Raw genomic sequence first — 24,736 nt, forward strand, 5'->3', positions numbered from 1 at the left:
CCAGCAATGCTCGAGCCAGCTCTTCCTTCGTGGTTGACGCTGGTCCCGCCAGTCACCCTTATGGTAAGTGGAACAAAGCTGTGAGAGGAGGTCAGAAAAGCTAGGTTCTGTCCTGAGACATGTCATCTGCTGTGCAACCTTAGGCAGGTCACTAGACATCTCTGGGCCTCCACCTACTCCTTTGTAAAGTGAAGAGAGGAGATTATATTATGGCCCCGAGATCCAAGATTGAGAGTCCTCAGACCCACCCGTCTTGTCCTCTGTTGCACTGTACTTGTCACCATTTGCTGTAGATTTGTAACAGACTGCCCAGACTTTCTCCTTCATTCCAGCACTGAGGTCAGGGTCATACATTTGTGGGGAGTCTAGCCAAGTCAGGGTTATGGTCTGACCCTGACGTGGAGAACACTAGCGCAGCCTCTGAGAGGAAGTGGACCCTTTGGACCCACGCACTCCTCTGCAGAGCCCTGGGCCAGCTCCCCTTGGCTCTCGGGAGCAGGCTGGAAAGGATGGACTCCCACCTTCAGAACTTGCCTTTGGCGCACCTTGTGCTGTGGTCAGAGCTCTGGATTTGGATTGCTTATTAGAAAATTCCTAAGACTAGGAGAAGGTCCAGAACAAGTCGTCTGCTTCAAGGAAGGCTGCAATAAGAAAATAGGATTAATCAGAGTCCGGAGGAGCCATTTTCAAGGCATGCGACTGATTGTGGGGGGGGTTGGGGGCGTGTCGTGAGTCCCACCTTGGGGCAGAGTCAGTACTGTGACACGTGGGAGGTGGCCCGCCCCACTGTGCCCCCGGAGTCTGGGAGATGGCAGGCTGCCATGTAAATTACAGAGGTCCCACATGGGCCTGGGCCTGGCCTCCAGGTCAGGGTACGGGCCCTGCCACCCAGCTGCCTGCATGACTGTGACCTGGGGCCAGCCGCCTGCCCTCCTCGAAACCTCTGGGGACCCTCGGGAGGCTTAGGGAGAATGTTTTACTGCATGGGCGCAGAGTCCTTGCTCATAGTGCTGGACACATGGGGTGTTTGTTCAGTTGGGTTTTTTTTTTAGCTGTTATTTTCATTGATGGCAGTGACTGCCAGCCCCTCCAGCTGCCCCTCCTGACCTTCTTCCCCTCCATAGATCCCAAGTTTCGCCACAAAAGACCAAAAGGTCAACCCCGTGGAATTCGAGAGGAGAAACAGCCAACGTGCGACCTATTTCCCTCCCAAGTTCTACTGAACCTTGTACCAGGCCTTTATCGGGGAAGCATCATGTCTTGTAGGCCTTTATTTTTACCATTTTTTTTTTTAATGGCTACTTTTGAAGTTATTTCTAAAAAGACTTTGTTTCAAAGAAAGCGGTGGTTGTTCCGTGTTAGGAAACGTCTGATGCTCTCGCTGCTGGGGGCCACCCTACACCGACAGAAGTGACCCCCGGTCGGGTCTTGGCACGCGCCTTGGCAAGAGTTCTCCAGGTGTGTTTCCCCAAATCTGGGCGCAGTCGAAATTCCCGCCAGGGAAGGATGTGGTTTGGAGAGAGCCAGGTGGCTGCCACCCTGGATATCACTTGTCATTTCCCACCTGTCCAGGCCTGTCTGTTCCGTGCCTGGTCTGTAGCAGGTGGAGGTTTGGAGTGGCTCCTTGGGTCTGGGGTTGAGGCCACTGACCCACGCAGCAAGAGGGCTCCCTAAGGGGCCTGCTCTCTGGGCCCTGGGCACCCCTGTGCTGACCCCACCATGTGGGGTGGGAGGGAAAAGTGTCTCCTGTGAGGCATGTAATGGTCATGGTAATGGAGGCAGTTTTTGAGCTATTTGCTTTATTTATCAGTTCAGCCGTATATATTTAGTGCATATATATCGGGTTCTTTGCCGAATGCTGGGGGTCCATTGTTAAATAAAAAAAAGAGTCTTGACCCACCACAGACAATGTGGGTATGCTGTGTCTGCCATAGCTTTGTCCAAAGGGGATTTGAAACACCTTATGAAACTCAGAGAAAACAATATAATGTAAAATTAATGAGAAAAGCGGGAAAGTAGGGGAAAATAAGATGAAGCCAAGAGATTTGTACATGGAATGCACAGCGTAACATTGGTACAGTTGCCGGAGCATGGCTACAGATCTGACTTTGAGCATCCTAGTAGTCAAAGCAAAGAGAGAAATAAGATCAGTTGCTTGGTTCATGATATTCTTTAAAATACCACCAGGTTTGTTCCTCCGAAGAACCCTTCCTGATGGCCACCTGTGGGTGTTCCTAAGACGGCCCAGTGTGGTGGGCGGATAAGCAGGTTGTCTTAGGTTTAGCCCTGAGGCCCACAGAGGGAGCTGATGTTACAGGCCCGTCCCACCAATTAACCTGGGTATTTGTGGTCTGAAGAGGTGAGGTCAGCGGCAGGACTTGGTGCCAAAGCTGCTGGCCGCCCCAAACATTGAAAACAGGATGCTGAGTCACATCCTGTGGGCCTGTAGCGTCCTGACTTCATGCGCTCTTCACAATGGGAGGCTCGCACGGGCAGGTTGGCCTCCCGCTGTTTCAGAAGTGTGGTCTCAAGCAGGAAGATGCTAAAATTAGGTTTTCCATGGGTCAGGGCTGTGTGTGCATGAGGCCCCCAAACTCTGGATACACAAAGACCAGGAGGACCTGGGAGAGCAGCGTTTCCCATCATTCTCTGCTGCCTCACGCACGAAGCAAGGCTGCCTCCATCTTGGAAAATGCAGAGAAGGAAAAGGGTCCTAAGGCAGGTGGAGATCTCCATGGGTGAGGGTATAAAAGTCTCCCAAAACATGGAAGAGGAAGGCCATGAAGTATGCCCGTGGCAATGACCCATAAAGTAGTCTTAAAAGCTTTTATCACCTGCCAATAAAGAAAAATTACAAGTAATATTTTCCCAAAATCCAATTAAGTGGAAATTTTCCAAATAGTTTTTTAGATTTTTGAGACAATATAAAACTTACAGGAAAGTTCTACACAAAGAACTTTTTTTCTGAACCATTTGAGAGTAAAGTCGCCAGCCTGATGCCCATCGCCCTTTGCATACAGATAATGGCCTTCTACAGAGGAGACCTTTGACCCTTGACCCTGACACATGACCACCGTCCCACCCTCAGAGCCCAGTCAAGGTCGGCCCTTTGACTCAGTAACCTCCTCGGTAATGTAAGGGTCCAGTTCGGGATTGCATGTGGCTTGTAGGTGTCCTGCCTGAGTCTCCTTCATTCTAGCACATGTCCTCCGTCTTTTTTTGACTTTTATGAATGGGACACTTTGCAGGGGACAGGCCTGTCATTTCGTAGACTGTCCCTGGGTTTAGGTTCGCGTGGTGCTCCCTGGAGCTTAGATCTGGGTGGGGTCTCTAGCAGGAATAGCCCAGGAGCCATGCTGTGCACTTAGCCTCGAGTCCCGCCAGGGGGCACTCGATTTTGGTTTGTCCTGTTTCTGGTGATGTTCACTTTGGGCACCCAGGTGAGTTTTGCATGGCTCCTTTACTCTATGGTTCTTCTTTTCCCCTTTATCATTAAGAAGTATTTTTGGGGGTGATACTTGGAAATCATGTTAATCCCACCCCCCGTCAACTTTCTGTTTATTTATATCTATATGGACTTATGTTTCTCTGTTTTATTCCACGGTTTATAATCCACTGGTCATATTATTGACTTCAGAGTCCCCGACTTGGCCACTGGGGTCATGTTCAAGCTGGTTTCTGTGACCCTTGACCTGTCCCCGCCATCCTTCAGCACTGCCTTGCTTTCTGATACCAGATGTCCCAGGCCTCATCTTGTACTTTCTCTGCCACATATCTGGAATTGGTCATTTGTCCAAGGGGCCCTGCTTCCGTTTAGTGGAGAATAGAATTTACAAGGTGTGCTTATCACTATGGGGGTGTTGCCCTCCTCAGGCCCTCGTAGGGGGCAGAATTAGGGAGTGTGTGTGTGCACACGCACCTGCATTTCTAGTTCTCTATTTAAATAATTTTGGGAACCATGAGTTCAGACTGATGCCTTCCTCTCAGATCCAACATCTCAGAGTTCATTCTAGTTTTCTCTCTGTCTGTATATTTGTGACTCCCTTCCCTGACCATCAGAAATCCGGCTCCAAATTGTCCCTAAAACATTTGCTCATTTGATCAGTCTCCCTGGCTGTCACCAGCCTCCCATCTCTGCAGTCACTTCTCATCTGCATAGATGCCTTTCCAGCCCTGCTCACCGCACCCCTGCCCAGCTCAGATGCCTGCCTGGTTCTGTCCGCCAGATGGTCTTGGGCCTGAATTGTTGGAGAAGATGCTGTTTTCTTGAGATGTCCGTTCAGCATTTTTGATGCTGTTTTCCTGAGGTGTCCGTTCAGCAGAGGTCCAGTGTGTCGGAGTCCTCCTCCTGGTTCCCTGTCCTGGCTCTTCCACTTCTTGGCCCTGTGAACATAGGCAAGCAGCTCAGCCTCTCTGAGCCTCAGTTTCCCTCCAAGATGGACCCTGAGGATTAGGTTAGTTAATATGTACAGATTGCTTAGCCTGACACTCAACAAAGATGTTCATTATTAGCGTTCCAGTCATTGAGTGCACACTGCCTTTTGGGCCCTCGGGGATCCAGAGATGGAGAAGTCATAGGTCTAGCTGTCAAAACACTCAAGGTGACGTGGAAGACTTGTTGTGTTGTTCAATGCCCTTGGTTGCCAAGAGGGCCTGACTGCCAGGTGACTGTATGTCCACTTACGGCCTTTATGTGGTGAGTCTTCCGTGTCCAGTGCGTCCTGCGGGTGGTGAGCCCCCCATGCTCGAGCTGCTTAGAGATTACCAAGGTGAGTTAGTCATGCAGTGCTTTGACACTGACGAGGAGGCCAGCTCGCTGAGTTCGTTGGTATTTAGTTAGAGTCTCCTGTATGCCAGGTGAAGAAGGAGCTTTAGAAAATGACATGTGTTCTGGCCCTCGAGTCCCACTGCGAAGTTTAGATACGCTGGTGTGAGGATAACTTCACCATTAGTTAGTAGTAAGTATGTCTGTGAACACAGTTTGGGAACCAGGGGCCTTAGGTTCCTATCACGTCCTAAGTGTCTGACCTCAGACAAGTGACTTAACCTCTAAGCCTCAGCTTCCTTAACCTGCAAGAAGAGAGAAGGTGCTTTGAGATGTTGAAAGGGAAAACCCACGGCTGGCAGCTGGGGCTGCAAGGGAGGGCTTCCCGGAGGAGGTGGGGACACTGGCAGGTGGGCACAAGGCAGGGAGGCAGATAAGAGAGGGAAGGCAGTGAACCGAGTCCAGGGTAGAGGAGTCGATGAGGACAACTGCACAGAGAGAAAGCAGAGACTACGTGGAGTATGGGAGGAATCGGGTATGAGGTCATACGCGGAAGGTTTTTATCATAAATCACTTTTTCTGATTGTTTTATGAGCTCCTGAGGTCAGAGAGTGTCAGATGAATGAAACTGAGGTCAGCAGCATGGCTAATTGTAGCTACTATAGAAAGCTAGCAGAAGCAGGTTGGACTCTACAGAAAATGTGCCATCGTTGAAAGTTCTGGAGCTGGGAAGGGCGTAACAAGAGCTGTGGTTAGGATCTGTGTGGTAGATTGGAGGCCAGAGGTCCCTGCCCTGGTTCTCTGTAGACAGAGCTCTTGAAGCTGAGCCACCCTCCACCATCGCTGCTAGCCACATGTGGCTCATTCAACTAGAATTTAATTAGAATTAATAAAATGACAAATTCAGTTGATTGGTCACACTTACCACACTGTCAGTGTTCGGTAGGTGCCTGTGGCTAGTGGTTCCCCTCTGGGACAGTGCAGATAGAGAGCATGTCCACTCTCTTGCCGAAACGTTCTGAGTACCCAGCATAGAGCCAGGCACGCAGCGGGGCCCAGGAGATGTGGCGTGGCTCGCGGGGACGAGGGGGGCCAGAAACTGGAGCAGTGACTGAGGAACTGGGGAGGAAGGGACCTCGGGAAAGGTTAGGACTCAGCGGCCAATGAATGTGGGATGGGGCTGCATACCAAAAAGAAAGGGCAAAGGACCTGGGACGGTTGAGATCATCTGTCCTTGGAATTTGTGCGTTGTTTCAAAAACATTTCCTCCGTGTGCCTGTTATTTCTGGCTGGCTACGTTGTCTTTGCTGCCACTGCATTTCCAGTACAATGCAGCCTTTGTGTCTTCTGCCCTCCTCAGGGGGCTTAGATCCTGGTATCCCAGATGCACAGAGGAAGATACACCAGCTTGAGCTTCCCCAGGCGGGGGGCCTGAGGCTCTTGCGGGCGGGAGGGGGATGCATGAAAGAACCATCCAAAGGTTTGGAGAGCCAACTCCGGGCACATCATTTGCAGTCTTTCTTCGGTGGGGTGGGGGAAAATCCTGCTGCTGCGAGCTTGCTGGCATATTCTTGGTAGGAGCTGCTTGCTCCTACCCGTTGATATGAAGGAGAGCTGTGTAGCTGGCTTCAGAGAATGTCTCTTACTGTCTGAAATACTTCTGGACATTCCTTCTCTCTGAGAAAAGCCTACGCCTTCTAGCCAAACAATACATGCCCCAGCAGCAGAGACATTTGTACTGAGCCCTGCCAGCATTTCTTGCCTGTGACCCGGTTCCCTAAGTAGAATGCCCTGCAGAGCTGGAATTTCCCTCTCCTCAGCATTCTGTGTGTAGGGGAGCCATTGGGGAGCTCTTGCTGGGAGGTGTATCAGGTGAGTTACTTGTTTTCTTACGCTCTGAAGAATGGTGTTTGGGACGAGGCCCTGCCGAGCTGCTTTGTGAAGCACAAAGTGAAAAGGAACAGGGCCTTGGCACGACTCTGGGTTCTTAATGACTCTTGACCATGAGTTCAAAGTGAGGGAAGGACCCAAGGGAGAGCAAATAGTCAGTCTTTGATCTCTCCGTCTTCACAAACTTCATTTTGCCAGGAATGGGGTCTGAATCCATCCAGACCATCGCCAGTAGGGGTTTTGAGGCAGATCCGTATCCATCCGGCTTTGCCTGCTGCTTCCAGAGCCACGGGGCAGGCAGGCCATCGTGCCCTCTGACCCAGGCGTCCTGCCGCGAGGGCGCCGAACAGGGAGCTTCTCAGCGCAGTTCTGCCGCTCCGTAGACATGTGACCACAGACAGGTCATTCCTCTTCTCTGTCTTGACCCCTTCGTCAGAAGCATGAAATTGTAAGAATTAAGTGAAAAAAGGGAAGGGCAAGCTCTCCAAAAACTGTAGGGCACCGTTCAGGCAGAAGGTATCATTAACATGTATTTATTTAAAACCGCTCCCATTGAGAGCCATCGGTGTACTAAGCATCCGGGTGCTGAGAACTTACATTGACAGGTTGATGGCTCAACTTGAGGCCCAAGGTTTGGTTCTTACCTTTGCACGTTCTGAAACTTGAGTTTATTAGCACACCAGGGGATGATCAAGTTCTGAGAAACCAACTTATGCTAACCAAACTTACAAGGCACTGACTTGTAAACCAGAATAGGCATTTAGGCATTCACAGTGGGGCCTTTTACGGCAGAGCCCAGGTCTTCCTCTGTTTGTCATGGGGTATGTCTAACATAATCTTCCTGCTGTCCTGCTCCCCACCCCCCTCTTCTGTGTTCATGGGTCCTCTGAGGCCCAGCCTGGTGTCGTTTCTTCCAGGGAGATCTTGGACCCCCAGGCTGTGCTGGGCGCCCCTCCCGTGTCTGTGCACGTGTGCATATGTGCGTGCACCTGTAGCACCCTGTAGATGCCTCTAGGTGGAACCTGCCCTGTCCCGCTGCAGTTACCGTCGGCATCCGTCTGACCCCTGGAATGTAGCGTCGCCCCAAGGCAGGAGCCGCGTCTGGTTTATTTCTGCATTCCCAGCACTTAGCACTGACCACGCACAGCAAATATTTGTTCATCGAAACACACTTAACAGAAACTCCTCTCGGGAGCCCCCACTGGCACCCACCTTTTCTGTGGTGACAACTTTAACTTTACATTCATTCCTTTTTTTCCCCTAGAATTGTCATCACACCCGCTAGACAAATCACAGTGCCCTCAGCCATCACCCGTGCAGAGCCGAGGGAATCGAGGCTTGATCTCCACATAGAAACAGTTCAGTGTTTCAGCCAGTCCCGTCAGTTTGGGATTCTTTTCAGAGCTTCTGCTTTGGGCTCCGATTCTCTGATTTTCTGTGAGATGTAGCATCGGAAATACTAAAATCATACCAGTTAGTCTAAACTTTCTGTTTCCTCATCTTTAAGATGAGTATAATAACCCCTGGCTTGGCCTGCAGGGAAGAGTGTCGTAAAGACCAAGGGCCCGACGTTAGCCAGAATGCTCTCCACGGCAGAGCCCATCCCAGGGCCGATGTGTCCGTTTTGTTACTGTCCTAACAAAGGCGGGGCTGCCTTTCAAAGGCCAGGACTCTGAAAGTGTTTGGTAGAAGAGGGGCAGGTGCATTTATACGCTAATCCAAGGAGGGTATTCTTTTGGTTTTTGACCTAGCATGACCTCCCCTCATTGCACCGAATCGTGTCTGCTCTCCTTTTTTTGGTGCTCTTTTTCACCAGCGGGAAACATCGATCATGTACCTAGTGTGTGAAACCCACGGCGGACGCCGGTTGTCTCTGTGTCTTCTGTTCCTGTGACATTGGGAGGTTCTCACTCTGCATCAGGAGCGCTTCCGGAACTTCTTAAAACGCAGATGCCTGGACTTAACCGCAGACGTTTCCAGTTAGAATCGGCTGAGGCTGGACCTGGGCACGACCCAGTTCTAGAAGTTCTGCGCGTTCTTCAGATGTATAGCCAGTGTTGGAAATCGGGGCGGGAGCATAATACTTCCGTCGTGTGGTGTTTCTACACCTCGTCTTTCCTTTTTTCCAGGAATTGTGTTGCTGTTTCAAGGAACAGCACACACCCAAACCACCCGAACAGAGACCCGTTCCTTAGAGAGGATTATTGTTTGTACCTTTATTGACACTTGGGCAGGCTTGGCTTCCCGTTGAGCTCCCCCGTCTGCAGGTGTTTGGCTGTTGGAGTGAATAAACAGCACCCTGTGAGTGATTATCACAACAAACGTAGAGTGAAACATAAATTAGAGCCCAGAAGTATGGATTCCCAGACCACTGCATTTTATTTTCTTGAAGCCCAGTGTGCCCCATAGCCACCAAGGGAGTTGGTTAAAAACGAGGTGGTCCCTAGACGTTGTGCTGTAGGACTTGACAGCTTTCTTCATGTGTCGTTTGGAGAAAACGCTGCCTGGCCTGCCGAGCTGTGGGAGCTGGACGCCACGGAGCAGCCTCGCACCACCAGGCCACAGTGTCTGCCACGCAGCAGGCACTCAGTAAATGACAGTGCTGTTGGTAAGAAGCCTGTCCTGAAGGCGGCTTCTCGACCAGTGTCGTGGCCGTGCTGCCTACAGAACTCCGCCTCTGGATTCCCATTCAGTCCACAGGGACCAGACGCCGTGTCCAGCCCCAGAACTGTCGTGGAGCCCGTGGGCAGGGTAGTGGCGGTGGTCCCCCAGGCCTCCTGCTTGCCCCCAGGGCTGGTGGGACAGCCAGTCTTCTCGTGCTGGAGTCCTGTTTCCCTGGACCATGGCTGCTCTCCCTTAACTCCGCGCGATGCTTTCCCCTGCTGGGAGGAAGGGCTGCCTGGCAGTGACGTGCTACAGCGTAGCCAGAGCGGCCTGCAGTTAGTTACCCTGCACGTAGCCGCCAGGGCAGGCAGGGGCAGAGGTGACGTCAGGATAACGGCTCTGAGTCTCGCTCTGGGCTGGTAGGGACGCGGGGCACTCCCAGGCTTATGAAGATGGGCGTGGGGCGGAGAGATTTGGGTCTCGTCCCAACTTGTAAAGATGTTATTATGTTCCTGGGCAAGCTGTAGTTTCCTCCACTGCAGAATCATTGTAGTATGTGCCCCCACTTAATCCTCTTGTGAGGATTAATCTATCCTTCGGAAGCTTGGGTGGGGGGTGAAGCTTGCAGACAAGGCCTCCCCAGGAGTCTCTGCCCGGTGCTCCGTCCTTCAGGAAGCGTTCCAAAATCCGCCAGTTACATGCTCCCCTCTTCCCTCTTCAGAACACGAGCAGGGCTCCTTTCTTTGGGTGCTTATCCCAGTCTGCCCTGCAGGGTGGCTACTCCTGAGTCCTTGATTTACTTCGCCCGCCCCAGGAAGCGCCAAAAACAGCACCTGCTGGCTCCTGCAGGGCGGGTTTCAGGGTCTCCAACCTGGCCCTTGGGGACCTGGGCCTGCTTTCCCTTTGCAGCCTGCCCTGCCCACCGTGCCTGCGGTTCTCTGAGCTCCTCCTATGTGTGCATATGCGGCTCCCTCTACCTGGCTTCTCCCCGCTCAGCCCCCTTCGCCTCCTCAGGCAGCGATTAGCATGACTGAAGAATTTTCAGAATGCTTTGACAACACGGGCTAACTGCGGCAGCTGCCCACGGTCACCGCTGGGTGAATGGGTGGCAATTTGACAGAAATAGGAGTCCTTCAGGCTGTCGATTTCAACCAGAATGGGGTCCTCATTGCTCTGGAGCTGTTCCTTGGCGGCCAGCTGTTTCCCCCACGATGTAATACACCCCCTGGTGCTTGTTCCTAAGGCCTACAAAAACCGTAGGAGTAAAGTGATTAGAGGAACTTCAGCTGTTTTGCCCCTCTGAATGGCCCTCTTTCATCTGGATATGCAGGGACAAGGGCCTTTTTAAACCCAAATATCAGGGGAAGACAAGAGTCCCACAAGAGCCATTCACGCTCTGGGTGGGAACATCATCGGGACGGGGACTCCTGCCGAAGGAAGGACTCCGGCCCCTTCCTTCCCTTGCGTCTTTCTCCGGAGGCAGTGCAAGGCGGGCGCTCGGGGGCAGTTAAAGATGGGAAGCCGGCTGTCATGAACGGGGTTTATTTCCCTGACTTCTGCGTCTCCCTTCAGCCAGCTCACAGCTTCCGCTCTTCTGAGGTTTCCAGCCCGAATTAGTACGTATCACTACCCCATCTCTCTGTTCCTACCACGTATTGGTTTCTGGAGGACACTGGCCGTTTATGCTGTGAGGGCTGGGGTTTTTCATCTGTCCTTACTGCCTCGTAGAAAACTCTTAATGCTGTGTCGTCTCCTGAAGCGGGCGGTCACCAGTGTCTGAGCATATTTGTGCTGCGGAGATAAAAGCCCTCGGTGAGGGTGCAGGCAGGGAGGGCCGGGGCTGAACTCGTTTTTACTCTCCTACCAGGGTTTTTCTTAAAGCCATGGAGGAAAACAGTTCACTTTTATTGGTCGGGGTCTGACCTTTCTGGAACTTCAGTCACACACTTTTTAGGACACGAGCATTTTGGGGGAGAAGGCTGATTTTTCTGTAGCTGGGTTGGGTAGTTTATGGGTCTGTACTTTCTTGCCCCAAGAACCTAGTAAAATGGGTGTGCCATCCCCAAAAGGGATTCTTTCTCCTTTTTCTTTTTTTTTGTTTTAAAGATTATATTTATTTGAGAGAGACAGAGAATGAGCAGGGTGGGGCGGGTGGGGGGGAAGAGGGAGAAGCAGACTCCCTGCTGACCAGGGAGCCCTCAGCGGGGCTGGATCCCAGGACTCCGGGATCGTGACCTGAGCTGAAGGCAGACACTTCACTGACTGAGCCACCCGGGCATCCCCCCAAAATGGATTTCTTAAAGGACACCCCCAGCTTGGTGCCCCGGGACTTGCAAATCGGGGTACCATGCTTCCCTGTATTAGAAGCCTGTCACAGAGAACCCCATGGAGCCCTGGTTGCGGGAAAGGGTGTTCTCACCGGGCACCCAGAGGGTGCCTGAGGCTCAGGGCCTGGAGTGAGCTCAGAGCAGAAGACAGGAAACAGGGTCACAGAGAGTGTCTGCATTTTGTTTTCGTAAATGCTGTGACTGCCCATGCTCTCCAGCTTCTTGGCCGCAAGAGTCATCGTGTGCGGTCACCCTCATGTCGTATCTGCTTGCTGTCTCCCCAGACTCAGGGCAGTCTCACTTTGTGGGCTTCCCCGCAGCTTTACATCTCACTCATTACCGTAAACGCTTGTGCCTCGTGGCTGCGAGGGGAGGGCAGAGGCAGTGTTCCAGGGCCCCCATCCACACGGGCCCCTGACTTTATACGTAGATGGGGGCCTCTGATTCTTTATCAGTCACAGGAACACACAACTGGCCCTGTAAGCGATCACGGGATAAAACCAGCCTATTCTTTTGCATTGTTCCCTTCCCCCCCCCCCCCCGAAGGAAATGTAAGGGAAACCAAGGGGAATTTTTGCCCATGATTTCCAAGGCAAAGGTCACCATTAATGGCTGGCTGTTTCCAGAGCTTTCAGGCTTCTGGTCTGTATGGATTTTTTTTTTCCTTTTCTTTTTCTTTCTTTCTTTCTTTCTTTCTTTCTTTCTTTCTTTTTTTGTGGGGGCAGGGAGAGAGGGAGAGAGAGAATCAGAAGCAGGCTCCATGTCCATTACTGGAGCTAACCTAGGGTTCAATCTCATAACCCTGAGATCATGACCTAAGCTGAAATCAAGAGTCAGACACTTAACCGACTGAGCCACCCAGGTGCCCCTCGGTATTTTTTTTTTTTTTTTTTACGATTTTATTTTTAAGGAATCTCTACGCCCGGTGTGGGGTTTGAACTCACAACCCTGAGATCAAGAGTCACAGGTCGGCTCAGACAGCCAGGCGCCCCCTCTTTCAGTCTTTATAATCCTGGGTTCCCCAGCTCTTGAAACTGGCTACACAAACATACAGCTGACAGAGTGGAAAGGATGGGGTGGCAGCACATTGGGGGTACTAAATGAAGAAAAGCGAAAAGCCGTACAGATGTAAACTATTGGTAAATGAAATCTACAAAACCACCAATAACTCAAAGGCCCGAATAAGAGAGGCAGCCCTCAGCCTTATCGTTGGATATTTGAGCAGAGTCACTGTTTTTGGCGTGAGAAGTCAAGCAGGAGAAGCCATCGATTCTATTGTGGACTTCATATTAGACAAGGTCACTGTTTTTCTGATTGCAGGAGCCACTGAGTTCAATGTGGTGAGTGTTCTTAGCACCTTAGTGACTTAGAGTTGTATATTAGACTTAGCTGACGTTTCTATTCCAGGGTTTAGAACTTTTAACTACTAACGATAAGACGTCTGAAGAGAAGGTGATCTTGCTTTTTTCATATTTACAGAAAATGTCCCTGTATTTCTGTCAGGAATCGATTTGTTTTCTGTTAAAACAAACACACACAAAAAAGTGCTGCCTTTTCTTGGAGATTTTCCCTTCAAATCACGTATATGTCAGCTGAGATATGCTCAGGAGAGATTTAATGATTTTTAGAGTTCCCTTCGTTGTGAACTGTATCTTTCATGAAGTTAATAGAAATAAAATGCGTTTCCATTATAACGTGTAGTACGTCTTCCCTTATTCTGAAAATCAAATAAAAAATAATCATTTTAAAAAGTGAATGTTTGCTCAGTATAGAAGATTTGGAAGAAGCCAAAAAGAGAAAGAAGATGATCGTAGGTGGTCCAGCCCCCCTAAACAAAACAAAACAAAACAAAACAAAACAAAACAACACAACCACTGTTAATAACGTTAGTGCATTTTATGGGTAATTTTCAGCATCAGCAGTATTTTCGAATAATTGGTAATAACTAGTAGGTGATACAGTCTGTTATAGTCTAAATTTCTGCGTGAGCCAAAGATTTTTTTGGAGAGCCAAATCATGAAATGTTTAAAATTTAAATGGTAACTTCTCAAGTTGTATGTCGACTGTAAATGTTATTGCTGTTTTAAAATAACGAAAAAACCAAAGGTTCCTTCTCCTGAGAAATTCCTTTTGTCCGTTGGGGGTTTTCTACCACAGCAGTGACACCGTATCCTTGACTAAGTTCAGTCGCCCTTCAGGAACCACCGGCTGTTGTTAAGATGCAAACCAGTGGTGAAAGTATAGCTTCCTCTTCTCTCTGTTCCATCAAGGGAAGGCACTGAGATCCCTGAAGTTGTCATAAGTCAGGGAGTCACAAAGATTCCGTAGTGAGATCTTTTAGAGTAATCCTACAAGAGGGGGCTCTCGGCCTTGCAAGAGCCACAACAACCTGGGGCGTTTGGGCCAAAGCCTGAGTCCATCACGCAGACTCTCCAGCAGCAAGCTCGTAGTGAAGGTGTGGGAAGAATGCAGTGCAGAATGATCATAAAAGCCGTTTTGTCCCGCGTGCATCGCATGTGCCGTTGGTCCGCACGAAAGCTTTTCCTCTGCTGCATGTCTTTGCTCCTTTTCCTCTCCGAATTCCAGCCTGACTGTGCTCTCTGGTTTTATTCTTCCCAGCTTAAGTGAGAGCTTTTTCATGGTGAAAGGAGCAGCCCTCTTCTTACAGCAGGGAAACAGCCCTCAAAGCCAGCGAAGTCTCCAGCATCCCCACAAGCATGCAGGTAAATTGAGGTTCTTACCTTGGAATTTATTTTCTGTGCGATGGGGGGAGCTTCCGTTCCCGGGGGTGAGCAAGTGGCTGGTTTTCAAGGCCAGAGGAATAGTGGAACACAGGCTTGTCACGCCCGGGGCAAAGCAGCAGCTCTTTGCTTGAGCAGGTAAGCCGTGCACGTCTTCCAGGTAGCACCGTGAGCTAGTGCCCCGCGGTCCGTGTGTGTTGATGCGAGAAGTAAGGCAGTCGGCAGCGCTCTGTTCGGGTGTAACGATTTCCCACCCACGGTTTATCAGTTAACTGCAGATTTTAAGTTACAGTATGAGTTTTCTTAACAAGTGCACCAGAACATGTGATAGCCAGACGTTGTCGCCTTGAATATAACCACCTTGGGATGCCGTGTACCTTCTCTGAGGACTCTGGTCATTTCTCTGAGCTTCTGGGAAGCTCTCATCTGGGGAGTTTCTTTACGAGTCTTTGGCAGGCATTGGGGTGGGAAGCCTTCAGGATTTAACAGTGGATTTGGTTTTTGAAAGTAGACAGAAGTGATAAGGTGGGGATCATACCCAGTATTCGTTTAGGTCCAATAGCACACAGGTAGGAAATGCCCACGTAGTAGGAGAGACTGGTTTTCTGAGGTGACTGAACTCTGACACCGAAAGCAGTTTGAAAAGAGGAACCAGAAAACATTACATACAAGTGCGTCTTTGTAATGGGCCCGTAGCCTCTGCGGGCCCTTCTGGGACAGACAGTGCATTCTCAGTGCGACCTGCCAAGCCCTCTGACCCTCGCAACAAGAGCAGGCGAAAGCAGCCAGCAGTTGGGGCCAGTTTTCTTGTCACTGTGATCATTTTGTCTCTCACCTCAAGTCATCTCGCCTCATTTTGGATCTGAGTGCCTAGGTTAGAATTTCGTGTCTTACACTTTATAAAGAACACCATGGGTCAGTTGGTATTTTCACATACTGATACTTGGAATCAAGATTGAGCTCTGTTCGAAGCTCAGAAAACAGTTGTCTAGCACAAGGAGGCGGCGTAGTTTGGGGCAAGAATGTGTGTTTTGGAGCCAGACAGACCTGGCTTCTGATCCCAGTCCCTACAACTCACTGAACAGTCACGGTCGACTTCTGAGCCTCAGTTACCCCATCTTTACAATGGGCATCAAATACCAGTACCTCAGACAGGGTGGAATTTAAAATGTATGCATGTAGGGGCGCCTGGGCGGCTCAGTCGGTTAAGTGTCTGACTCTTGATCTCGGCTCAGGTCTTGATCTCAGGGTCATGAGTTTAAGCCTTTTCAGCGTGGAGCCTACTTTAAAAAAATGTATGCATGTAACATATTTCTCCCCTCATGGGTTCTGTGTGTATGGTAGCTCTGATTATTACTACAGTGACTTCGAGTACCGTAATACTACAAGCAGAACCTTCTTTCTTGAATCCGCTAATGGTTCTGCCCTGTTAGGAATTTAACCGTTGTTCATGTCTTACCACAGACAGCAAAGCGAATGCTCCAGCTTTGTTTACCCATAGTATACAGTGTCTCCATCCTCTGATGTAGTGTTTTCATACTGTGTGGAGCTTGGGGGTGCAAGTGCAAAACCATGTAAAAACCAAAAGTCGGGCTGGTTCATGCATCTCTGGAATGGACAGGACAGTAAGAAGAAAGCTACAGGCTTGGCGGCTCTTCTGCCCCCGAGGTCTGGCTGGAATGGCCAATGAGCTCAGAAAAGCAAGAGGGATGGTGACTGTCCCAGGACTCTCAGGAAATGACCCTGGGGCAGGCGCAGTCTGGACTTTCCCTCAATTCCTGTTTTTCTAGAATCACTGTCAGGTGGCCTGGATGGCCCCCAGTCCCGTCAGCAATCATGCAGAGCTGAGAACGAGTGAGGCTGGATTCTGTCTGTGCAAAAGTCATTCAGGTCATTGCAGCCAGTCCGCAGTCCGAGACTCTGGCGGCGGCCTCTACTTTAGGCGTACAGTCTCTGATCTTGCCGCAAGTGCTGAGCGTACACTGCAGCACATCGAGGCAGCGTGTGCATGCCAGGCTGCGGTTGGGAGTTCTGTCGGTCAGCAATTCCACGTCTCCACAAGCAGTCCCACTGAAAGGAGCCTATCTGTGTGGAAAATGTCCCTTTCATTTAGGCACTCACCAGACAAAGGGGCTTGTTTTGGCTTTCATCTGCGTGCTTCTGAGGCTTGGGGTGGACGGTGGTGGCGTGCAGGCGAGCCCAGGACCAGCCAAGGCGGGTGTGTGCCACTGGGGCAGTAGGGTCAGGACAGGTGCGGGTGCTGTTGGATAGAGAAGGGGGGATGAGGAGCTCCACGTCCTCTTAAATGTGAGCCGTTACCTGCCAATCATTCCTTATGGAAAGCAGTGCCAGTGTGGGTGTCTTACGCCGTGCTATCCTGTCGCGGAGAGAACAGACAAGAGGGGCCAGCTTCCAACGACCCGAGTCCTCTCTGAGGCAAGAAGGACGATTTGGACGTCATCTGTCAGCCTGCCCTAAAATTCAAAAGATGCCTTTGCAAAAGGAACGAATCCAGGGTATTGATCCTTCTGGGATTCTGGTTGTGAGCTGTAGGATAATGTCTTTTTAAAGATAATTCTGTTCCTCCTTGGCGTGGTGCAAATCAGCATTAATATAGATCTTCTAGGAGTTATTCCTCCTCCTTCCTTATAGACCAGGATCTTTGCAGATGAATCTTTCTTTCAGAAAGAAACCATGAAATGTATAAGGTGGGGGAAAAAGTGGTGTTAGAATCCCACTTGCTACTCACTGGTTACAAACCTCGGGTAGGGGCCCCTCGGCCTGGAACACACAGCCTGTTTTCAGCTGTGTCGATCCTCCGTGTCTGTGCAGACTCCCCAGCTCTGAGAAACTCTGCTCCGTGCACCCCAGCCCGGAGGCACCTCCCGGGCTCTGGGATTGCTCAGAGAAGCTGGAAGCTCTGAGTTACTGCCTTTATAAAGTAATCATGCTTTAGAATGCTTTATTGAATTCAATCGTAGACTGATGTGTATATAAACCACCATGAAAAGGGGTGTGAGCCTCAGGCCGTGGACAGCTGCTAGTAGCCTTCATAACACTTTACGACCTCTGAAATTGCTTGGATAATCATCAGTGAGCCAGTGGGCGAAAATAATGATGAGCGTAATGATCAGAAGGAGGCCCGAGACTGGGGCCCAGATGTGCAAGCACTTGGTGGTAGAGGCGTAGGCCTGGGCCCCAGTCACCTCACCTGCCACCCTCCAGTCCCAAGACTCCATGGGGTAGGCGAATGCCACAAAGCTCCAGCAGCATAGGGACCAGGCGGTGTGGTCAGGCATGGAGGTCTCGCTGTGGCCGTTGACCATGGTGGTCGTCGTGGGGGCCACGCTCTAGGGCGCACGAGGGGGGTATGGGGCAGCAGGAGAGGAGAGAATCTCAAGCAGACTCCATGCTGAGCATGGAACCCCACATGGGGCTCAACCACACGACCCTGAGATCATGACCAGAGCCGAAATCAAGAGTCTGACGCTCAACCGACTGAGCCACCCAGGCGCCCCACATTTCAGAATATATAGGCAGCTTCTGAAAGCGTGGCCGTCAGCTAGATCTCCCCGTCCTCATCAGGCAACATTCAGGAGTGGAGTAAGAGAAATTGAGCCTCCCAGTCTTTTGATGCTTCTCTTGGGGTGGAGGTGGGGGGATTTTGGCTTCGCGGTCTTCATCCAGACCCTTAACCTCAGCCTCTTGCAGGTTTCTGCCTAGAAGGGGGGTGGGGGCCTTTTCTAAAACTTTCTTCGTTGGTCCAACAGGTGACTTGCCCCAACATCTTCAAGTGATGATCAACCTTTTGCGTTGTGAGGATCGGATCAGGCTGGTAAGAAGAGACGAGAGTGGCAAGTTTTCATTTTTAATGGTGCACTTTGGTAGGGAATTACTCACAAGCAGCGGGAGGTGGGGAGTTCCTGTGTTACAGCAAATTCTCCCAAATTGTTCACAAAAGCCAGAGCCAGGTGTGCTCTTCACCACCCACAAGGTCCAGAGAAAGGATGTGTTAGGTGTCCCTGTTAGTCTGAGGGTTGAGGTCTTCATTCTCTGGATCTTAACCTGTTCAGCCATTTGGCCCACTTTGGGGGATCTTCCCAGAGCCGAGCACTATCCCTCGTGCAGGGATGTAAACCAGACGTGGTTCCTGCTCTTCAGAATCTCATCTTAATTCCTGAGCTCACAGGGGGAAAGGTAGAAAACAGAAGTCCTTGATGTTGATTTGGTGATGGAAGGGGCCACCACCTCGAAAGGCAGGCCAGTGAGAGCGTCTTTGCCCATCTAGGCCGTGCGCTTGGAGAGCGCCTGGGCAGAGCGGGTCCGGTACATGGTGGTGGTGGACAGCAGCGGGCGCCAGGACACGGAGGAGAGTATCTTGCTGGGAGTCGACTTTTCCAGTAAGGAAAGGTGAGTGTGGTGGGGCGGCGCTTCCCTTTTGCACTAGAGACATGGGTTGCCACTGGAGCAGGTTTCCATGGTCCCGTATCCGTGGGAGATGGTGGTGGGATGTGTGATGGTCAGTGACAGGGATGACCAGGCATGCAGAACAGTAGAACACACCCTTACAGCTCATGCATGCCTGGTGCTGTGCTAGATTCAGTCTCTGCTCTCAGCTCAGGGTCTGAGAGGATAGAAAAGGTACACTGAGCTTAGAGGTTTACCACTGGGTTGCTGTTGGGGGTGCCGTAGAAGAGAGCATCTTAGCCAGGAGGGCTTCCTGAAGGAGGTGACAGCTGTGGTAAACACCCAAGGACAAGCAGGAGCCAGCCACGTGAAGCACGGACGGGCCCATGTAGAAGTATGTGATTGATAGGCTTACCCTGTATTACTACCATCCCAGATGGATTCCCCAGTATTTGTTGACAGGTCCTTGATCAGAAGCTTGAAGAGAGGCTTGGAATTTTCCAATAACCGGAGGCCAAGTTAGTTACATCATAGACCCTGTTATGTGTGTGAAATGAGGGCGTGCAGCTCTTCTTACACCTAGGATAAATGAATGTGCGTGAGATCATTGCCGACCCTGGGTTTGTGAAAACCGGATTAAGTTAGGCTCCCTGTATCTGTGATCTTTCATCTACTCATCCACTAAGGCAAGTGTGTGCGTCCTCCTGCGTCCTCCTGCGTATGAGGCAAGGGGCCAGGTACACAAAGAAGCAGCCGAGGCAGTCATCCACCTCTGAGAGCCTACAAGCTTAGCGAGGAAGGAGCCATGACCCAATGGCGGGGTGACGGGCTCAGCGATGGAGGGATGCTCGGGGGGGTCGTGGAAGCACGGGAGAGGAGGCTCCTGCAGCCTGTGGTAGCTCACTGTGTCTTAAAGGGCAAGTGGGCAGCAGGGAACGGGGTGGCGGGGGTGCATTTGAAGGCATCACGGACAGCATCGATGGCAGGACAGAAAAAGCCACAGATGCGGTGAATGGTGTGACGGCTGTGTGGTCTCGTTCCCATGAGAGAGCGGCTGTTACAAGGGACCAAGGCTTCGTTCCCAGTTAACAAGTCCATGAAGAAAGAGGGAAGACGTTTCTTTTGTGACCTTCTTCCCAGTACAGAATAGCATCCTAAGAAAGTTTTGTGCGGCACACATAGGGAGAGACATGTGAGCCGGCATCTGTGGCCTTGGGCTGGTTGGGAAGTCTGGATGTGGAAGACTGTGGAGCCTGATGGGTCTTAGGAGGTGAGCTGTGAAGAGCGCCCTGGAAGGCGAGAGGGCCTGGCACCTCGTGTCAGGGTACCCCCAGGCCGGCGCTCTGGGACACGGGCAGAGCTCAGGGTTCTGGGCCACTGTCGGCGCGGCGGTGCGGCCCAGAGGTATTTAGTATGAAACAGCGATGCAGTTACGTTTGCTCTTTGATGATCAGCCAGCCTTTCGGAGTTCCTTCCGGGGCAGAGCTTTCCTCGCCACGTGTAGTCCATTTCTGTAACACCCTCTGGCCCGGAACGGGACCCTGCCTCCCTGTGGGATGTGCCCACCGTGGAGGTCGGCCCCTCCTGCCAGCCATCTGTTGCTTCCGTGGGGGAGAACACAGGGCGGTTGCCACAACGTGTCCTCAGCGTCTCATTGGACCCTTGAACTGCCCCGTGGAGCAGGTAGCCCTGATTCATGTGTTAGAGATGAGGAATGCAGCTCGAGAGGTCGGGGAGGGTACCCCAAGGCCATCCTACGAGCAGAGCCAGGCATCAGAAGCCAGGCTTTTATGGCAGCCCTGCAGTGTAGACCCCACGCGTCAATACGCTGTAGCTCTCCTCTGCACCCCGTTGTTCATGAGTTCATTCATCCTCGACCGTCTGTACTTGTTAGCACTTTCCGTGTGCCCGGCCTCTGCTCTCCGACCGCAGAGCCTGGAGGCCGTGACCGTAGCATTAGACGTGTATGCATGCACTCCCAAGTCGTCCTTCACAGCTGGGGTAGACAGGCCAACCCTGAGGCCGGTGCGGGCATCTTGTGGTTGTGGGAGTGGGTCAAGGAGCTACAGAGGGTGAGCAGGTGGTCAGAGGGAACGGGAACTAAGTGGGCCTTCCTGTTGTCGGGCCTGAGTGGCGGCCCAGCACGCGCAGGCATATGGAGGCGGGGGCCTGGGCCCTGCACGCTCTTCTGCGGTCCCACACTGGGGAGCACCAGGCACTCTTACTCATGTCTGGGTTGGATACAAAGCCCTGGTCCTTACAGAAGCTTTTGTCCTGCTGAAAGCATGATTTCCTTGTTTTTCTCAATTCCTGACATGAGATTTTGCTTCTTTATTCCCCCCCCCCCAAAAAAAGGAGGGAGAGATGAGTGTTGCCCACAGCGGGCACCTGCAGGGGTTCCGTGTTCCCGGAGGATATGCGGGTGCCCTGTCAGAAGGGAGGACGCGGGGGCAATGACGGCCCCGTGGGCTCACAGGTTCTCTTTCAGAGCCCCCCCCACCATCTGCGCCTGTGTCCTCAGGAGACCGGAGCGGCCACCCCGGCTTCCATCTTGCATTCCTCTTTGTCTGGGAGGCGAGAGCACTGTGAGTGCCGTGACCACGCATGGCTGTCCCGTGCTTGCTGGCACCGTGCGGTCGGCGAAGGGCTTCCACGGCACACCTCGTGCCAGGCCGGCTCCCTCTTAGCCCTCGAGTCCCCACGCCGGCCACGCTGGCTCCTCTGTCCCTCTGAAGCTTTCTTCTCCCAGGGCTGCCGCACCCACTTTGTCCTTTGAGGTCATTCCTCCTCTAGAGGACCCATGTCCCTGACCGGGTACCCCTGCTCCCCCTGTGTGCCAGCTCGCAGGCCTTCCTTCCCTGTAGACATTTTACTGTCAGTCACTACAGGACTGCTGGAAACTCACAGAACAGCAGACAAGGGGCCGTTAGGGAATTTGCAGAGTTTTACAGCCATGTCATGGTCCCTGCTTGTGCTCTTGACTGCAGGTTGAGACCGTGAGTGGGAGTCCTCTGTGGACTAACCCCCTGCGCGCAGGGCTCTCTCTAGGCTCTTCCCCATCTCGGCAGGTAGGGGAGGCCGGTTTAGCTACTATCCTTGTTTCATATGGGCAGTTTCATCTCAAGCCTGCCCTGGAAGGCCCCCTCCTGCCTTGGGCCTCGGCCCGGGCCTTTGCTACCCCCAGTCCAGTACTCCTTGTAGCTCTCTGCTCTGTCTTTCCTCATTACCAGCCCCTGGAGTGGGTCCTCAGCTCTGAGAAAGGGTGAGTCTTCCAGCCCTGGCCTTGTGTTCCCAGGTGCCCTCTGCCCTGGGCTCTCAGCATGTGAGTTTTGGGCTCCAAGGGGGGCCCCTGCTCGCCCTCCCAAGCAGTGACACAGCCAAGCAGCTCCGGAGCTCCACAGGTCTCAGCATAAATTTTATCTTGCAGCTCTACAAAGGAAGTAGAATTAGCCCATCAAGAATGTGTAGGAGTGCAGGGGTGGAGACCAGAGAATTTGCCTAACACAAAAGGCTTAGTCTGATTTGACCTGAAGGGCTCGCAGCTACCTTCCCCACAGACAGAAGCAGAGGGTGGAAGAGTCCCGCTTGGTGGCCCGCGCTCCAGAGGAAGAGGGGGGTCTGTGAGCTCAGAGCTCCCAGTCTGCAGTCATAGGCGTCACGTTGCTTCCCGGGCTGTTGCTAAGGGTCAGTAGACGTGCACAGTCAAGAGCCCCGGAGGCTGTCGGAGCCGCGCTTGGCCATTACCGTGGTCTCTCCTGAGCAGACTCTCTTAAATGCCTGAAGAATTTTCATAATAATCTGAAGTAACCCTCTGATAAAGTCCTTTCTGTCCCTCTCTGTTTCTCAGGGGCGCCTGTCTGCGGAGTCATTTAAGTATTGTTTCACCGTTAGGGTGAGCAAACCAAAAGCAAATCAAGCTAGTTTTGAAACTGCCGCTGTACGAAAGGTACAGCAACAGAGGCCCTGAAATGAACTCCAGCCCCGGTGTTGGCACTCTCCCCACCCCCGCCACCCTAGGCCAAGAGGCCCGGTTGGCTGCCACCGCTCGCCTGTGTCCCCTGGAGTGCGTATGGCCTTGTGCCAGGAGTGCGCCAGCCATCAGCGGCCTCACCCCTGCTGCAGCATGGGCGTGTGGTCAGCCGCTTGCTCCCTGCACCCTGAGAGCCACAGCCGAGACCTAGCGTTTCTGGAGCTCCATCCTCAGTCCGGTGGGCACACAGTCCCCTGTGACCGTCTCCAAGTAGAGGTCACTGGGGACCCCCTCTGGTGGGGCCATCCCAGGCTCGTGTCTTCTAGAATTCAGTGGCAGGTGGTCCCTACGCAGACAGCCTGAGAGCTTCTCCCAGATACACACCCAGCAGCCAGGCCCAGGTCAGGTGGTAGTTCCCTTCTGCGAGCTGGACAGGCTGGGTGAAGCCAGGGAAGACGGTGCACCAGCGGGTGGACTCTGACTCTGGGCATCTCTTTCCTCCTGAGCAGTAAAAGCTGCACCATCGGGATGGTTCTCCGGCTGTGGAGCGACACGAAAATCCACCTTGATGGAGACGGGTAAGGAGATCTCTTTAAAAGATTCTTCCGGGGGCGCCTGGGTGGCTCAGTCGGTTAAGCATCTGCCTTTAGCTCAGATCTCTGATCCCAGGGTCCTGGGATCAAGCCCCACATCGGGCTCCCTGCTCAGCAGAGTCTGCTTCTCCCTCTGATCGTCCCCCTCTCATGCATGCTGTCTCTCTCTTTCTCAAATAAATAAAATATTTTTAAAAATACTGAAAGATTCTTCCACTGTAGACTTTGAAACCCGGGTTGGCTTGGGCATCCTTGGGTGGTCATTAGGAGCAGAGGCTTATTACAGCAGGAGAAGCAACATGCCCTCCAGTGAGCCACACAAAGACAGGGATGTTTGGGACATTCTGTAAGGGAGTTTGGGTCGTGAGGTCTCAAACAGAAGAGTGTTTACAGGGTGTGGGCTGCTGTGTGACGTTCAGAGCATCACGCAGCATTCACCTTGATGTGCCCTCCACGCGGAGCTGGTCGCTGTAAGTTCACGGTGGGAAGGGACACAGTGGGAGCTCACAGTGGTGGGGCTGCAGGGAGAGACACCAGCTGGCAGGTACCGCCACGTGTCAGGTGCCTCTCCGGGGCCTGCAGAGGTGGAACCCTTCTGTTTGGCCTGGGCAGGTAGACAAGAGACGAGGAGCTGCCCGGGTTCCACGTACACTTGCTTCCCGGGGAAATAGGCGGGTTCTGCTGTAAGGGGGGGAAGGAGCTGAATACAAGTTGTCCCTCCACTGAGATTCCAACGGTAAAAGTTACGTTGCCTCATAGATGGAATTGGGGAAGAAAAATTGAAATGTGATTTTTTTTTTTTTTGGAAGAGGCAGGATTGCAGTTATATTTTTTTTTTCCTTCTTCAGATTTTGCTGTCCGTGAATATATTTTCCATGCAATTACAAGAACAGTGGGTGGGATGTGCGGGACAGGAAGTAGCAGGAGGCTGGGACAGTGGCAGGAACATGAACGAGGTGGTGTCAGATGACAGTGTCGCCCTTGCTGGGGTTTGTGTGTTTGATAGACCTCGAAAGCTGGGTTAAAAGCAGGTCTTCCGGATTTGAGAACACTTTTTTTTTTTTTTTCACTTTTTTCCTGCTCTTACGCTTGTTCAGTCCAATGGGCCTGCGTTCCCTGCTCAGAAAGCGTGAGCCACCCTTGTCCTCGGGGTGTCCGCGGCGGGCCTGCCTGGTCATCTCATGGTGGTGTGGCTGCAGGGTCTGATTTCTCACTGCGTTTCCTTTCTCTTGTTGTTTTTCGTCCTCAGGGGATTCAGCGTCAGCACAGCGGGACGGATGCACGTCTTTAAGCCCGTATCGGTCCAGGCCATGTGGTGAGTATGCTTTTAGGGACTTTTGTCACCTCAGAAATCTTGTTTTAGCTGCCAGCATGAATAGAAAACCCCCCTTCGAGTTTAAAGCTCATTTAAGTGCATTTGTGTGTGTGTGTGTGTGTGT

At 52.0% G+C, this 24,736-nt stretch overlaps 1 protein-coding gene across 3 annotated transcripts in view; it reads left to right on the plus strand.

Moving 5' to 3' along the window:
- SSH1 (slingshot protein phosphatase 1) overlaps window positions 1-24,736 on the plus strand; it is a 59,164-nt gene that overhangs the window by 11,856 nt on the left and 22,572 nt on the right. Inside the window, exons 1-6 of one of the 3 annotated variants that reach the window (XM_045791503.2) lie at window positions 947-10,875; window positions 14,206-14,309; window positions 18,098-18,162; window positions 18,616-18,737; window positions 23,214-23,282; window positions 24,547-24,612. In XM_045791503.2, coding sequence (XP_045647459.1) covers window positions 10,790-10,875; window positions 14,206-14,309; window positions 18,098-18,162; window positions 18,616-18,737; window positions 23,214-23,282; window positions 24,547-24,612 — 512 coding nt within the window. In that variant the 5' untranslated portion in view covers window positions 947-10,789. Of the gene's footprint in view, window positions 1-946; window positions 10,876-14,205; window positions 14,310-18,097; window positions 18,182-18,615; window positions 18,738-23,213; window positions 23,283-24,546; window positions 24,613-24,736 lie in introns of those variants that run through there. The other 2 variants (XM_045791502.2, XM_045791504.2) reach the window with 2 other exon arrangements.

This window comes from Ursus americanus, chromosome 30 (genome assembly GCF_024610735.1).
Source record: "Ursus americanus isolate L20-20 chromosome 30, mUrsAme1.1.p, whole genome shotgun sequence".
NCBI lineage: Eukaryota > Metazoa > Chordata > Mammalia > Carnivora > Ursidae > Ursus > Ursus americanus.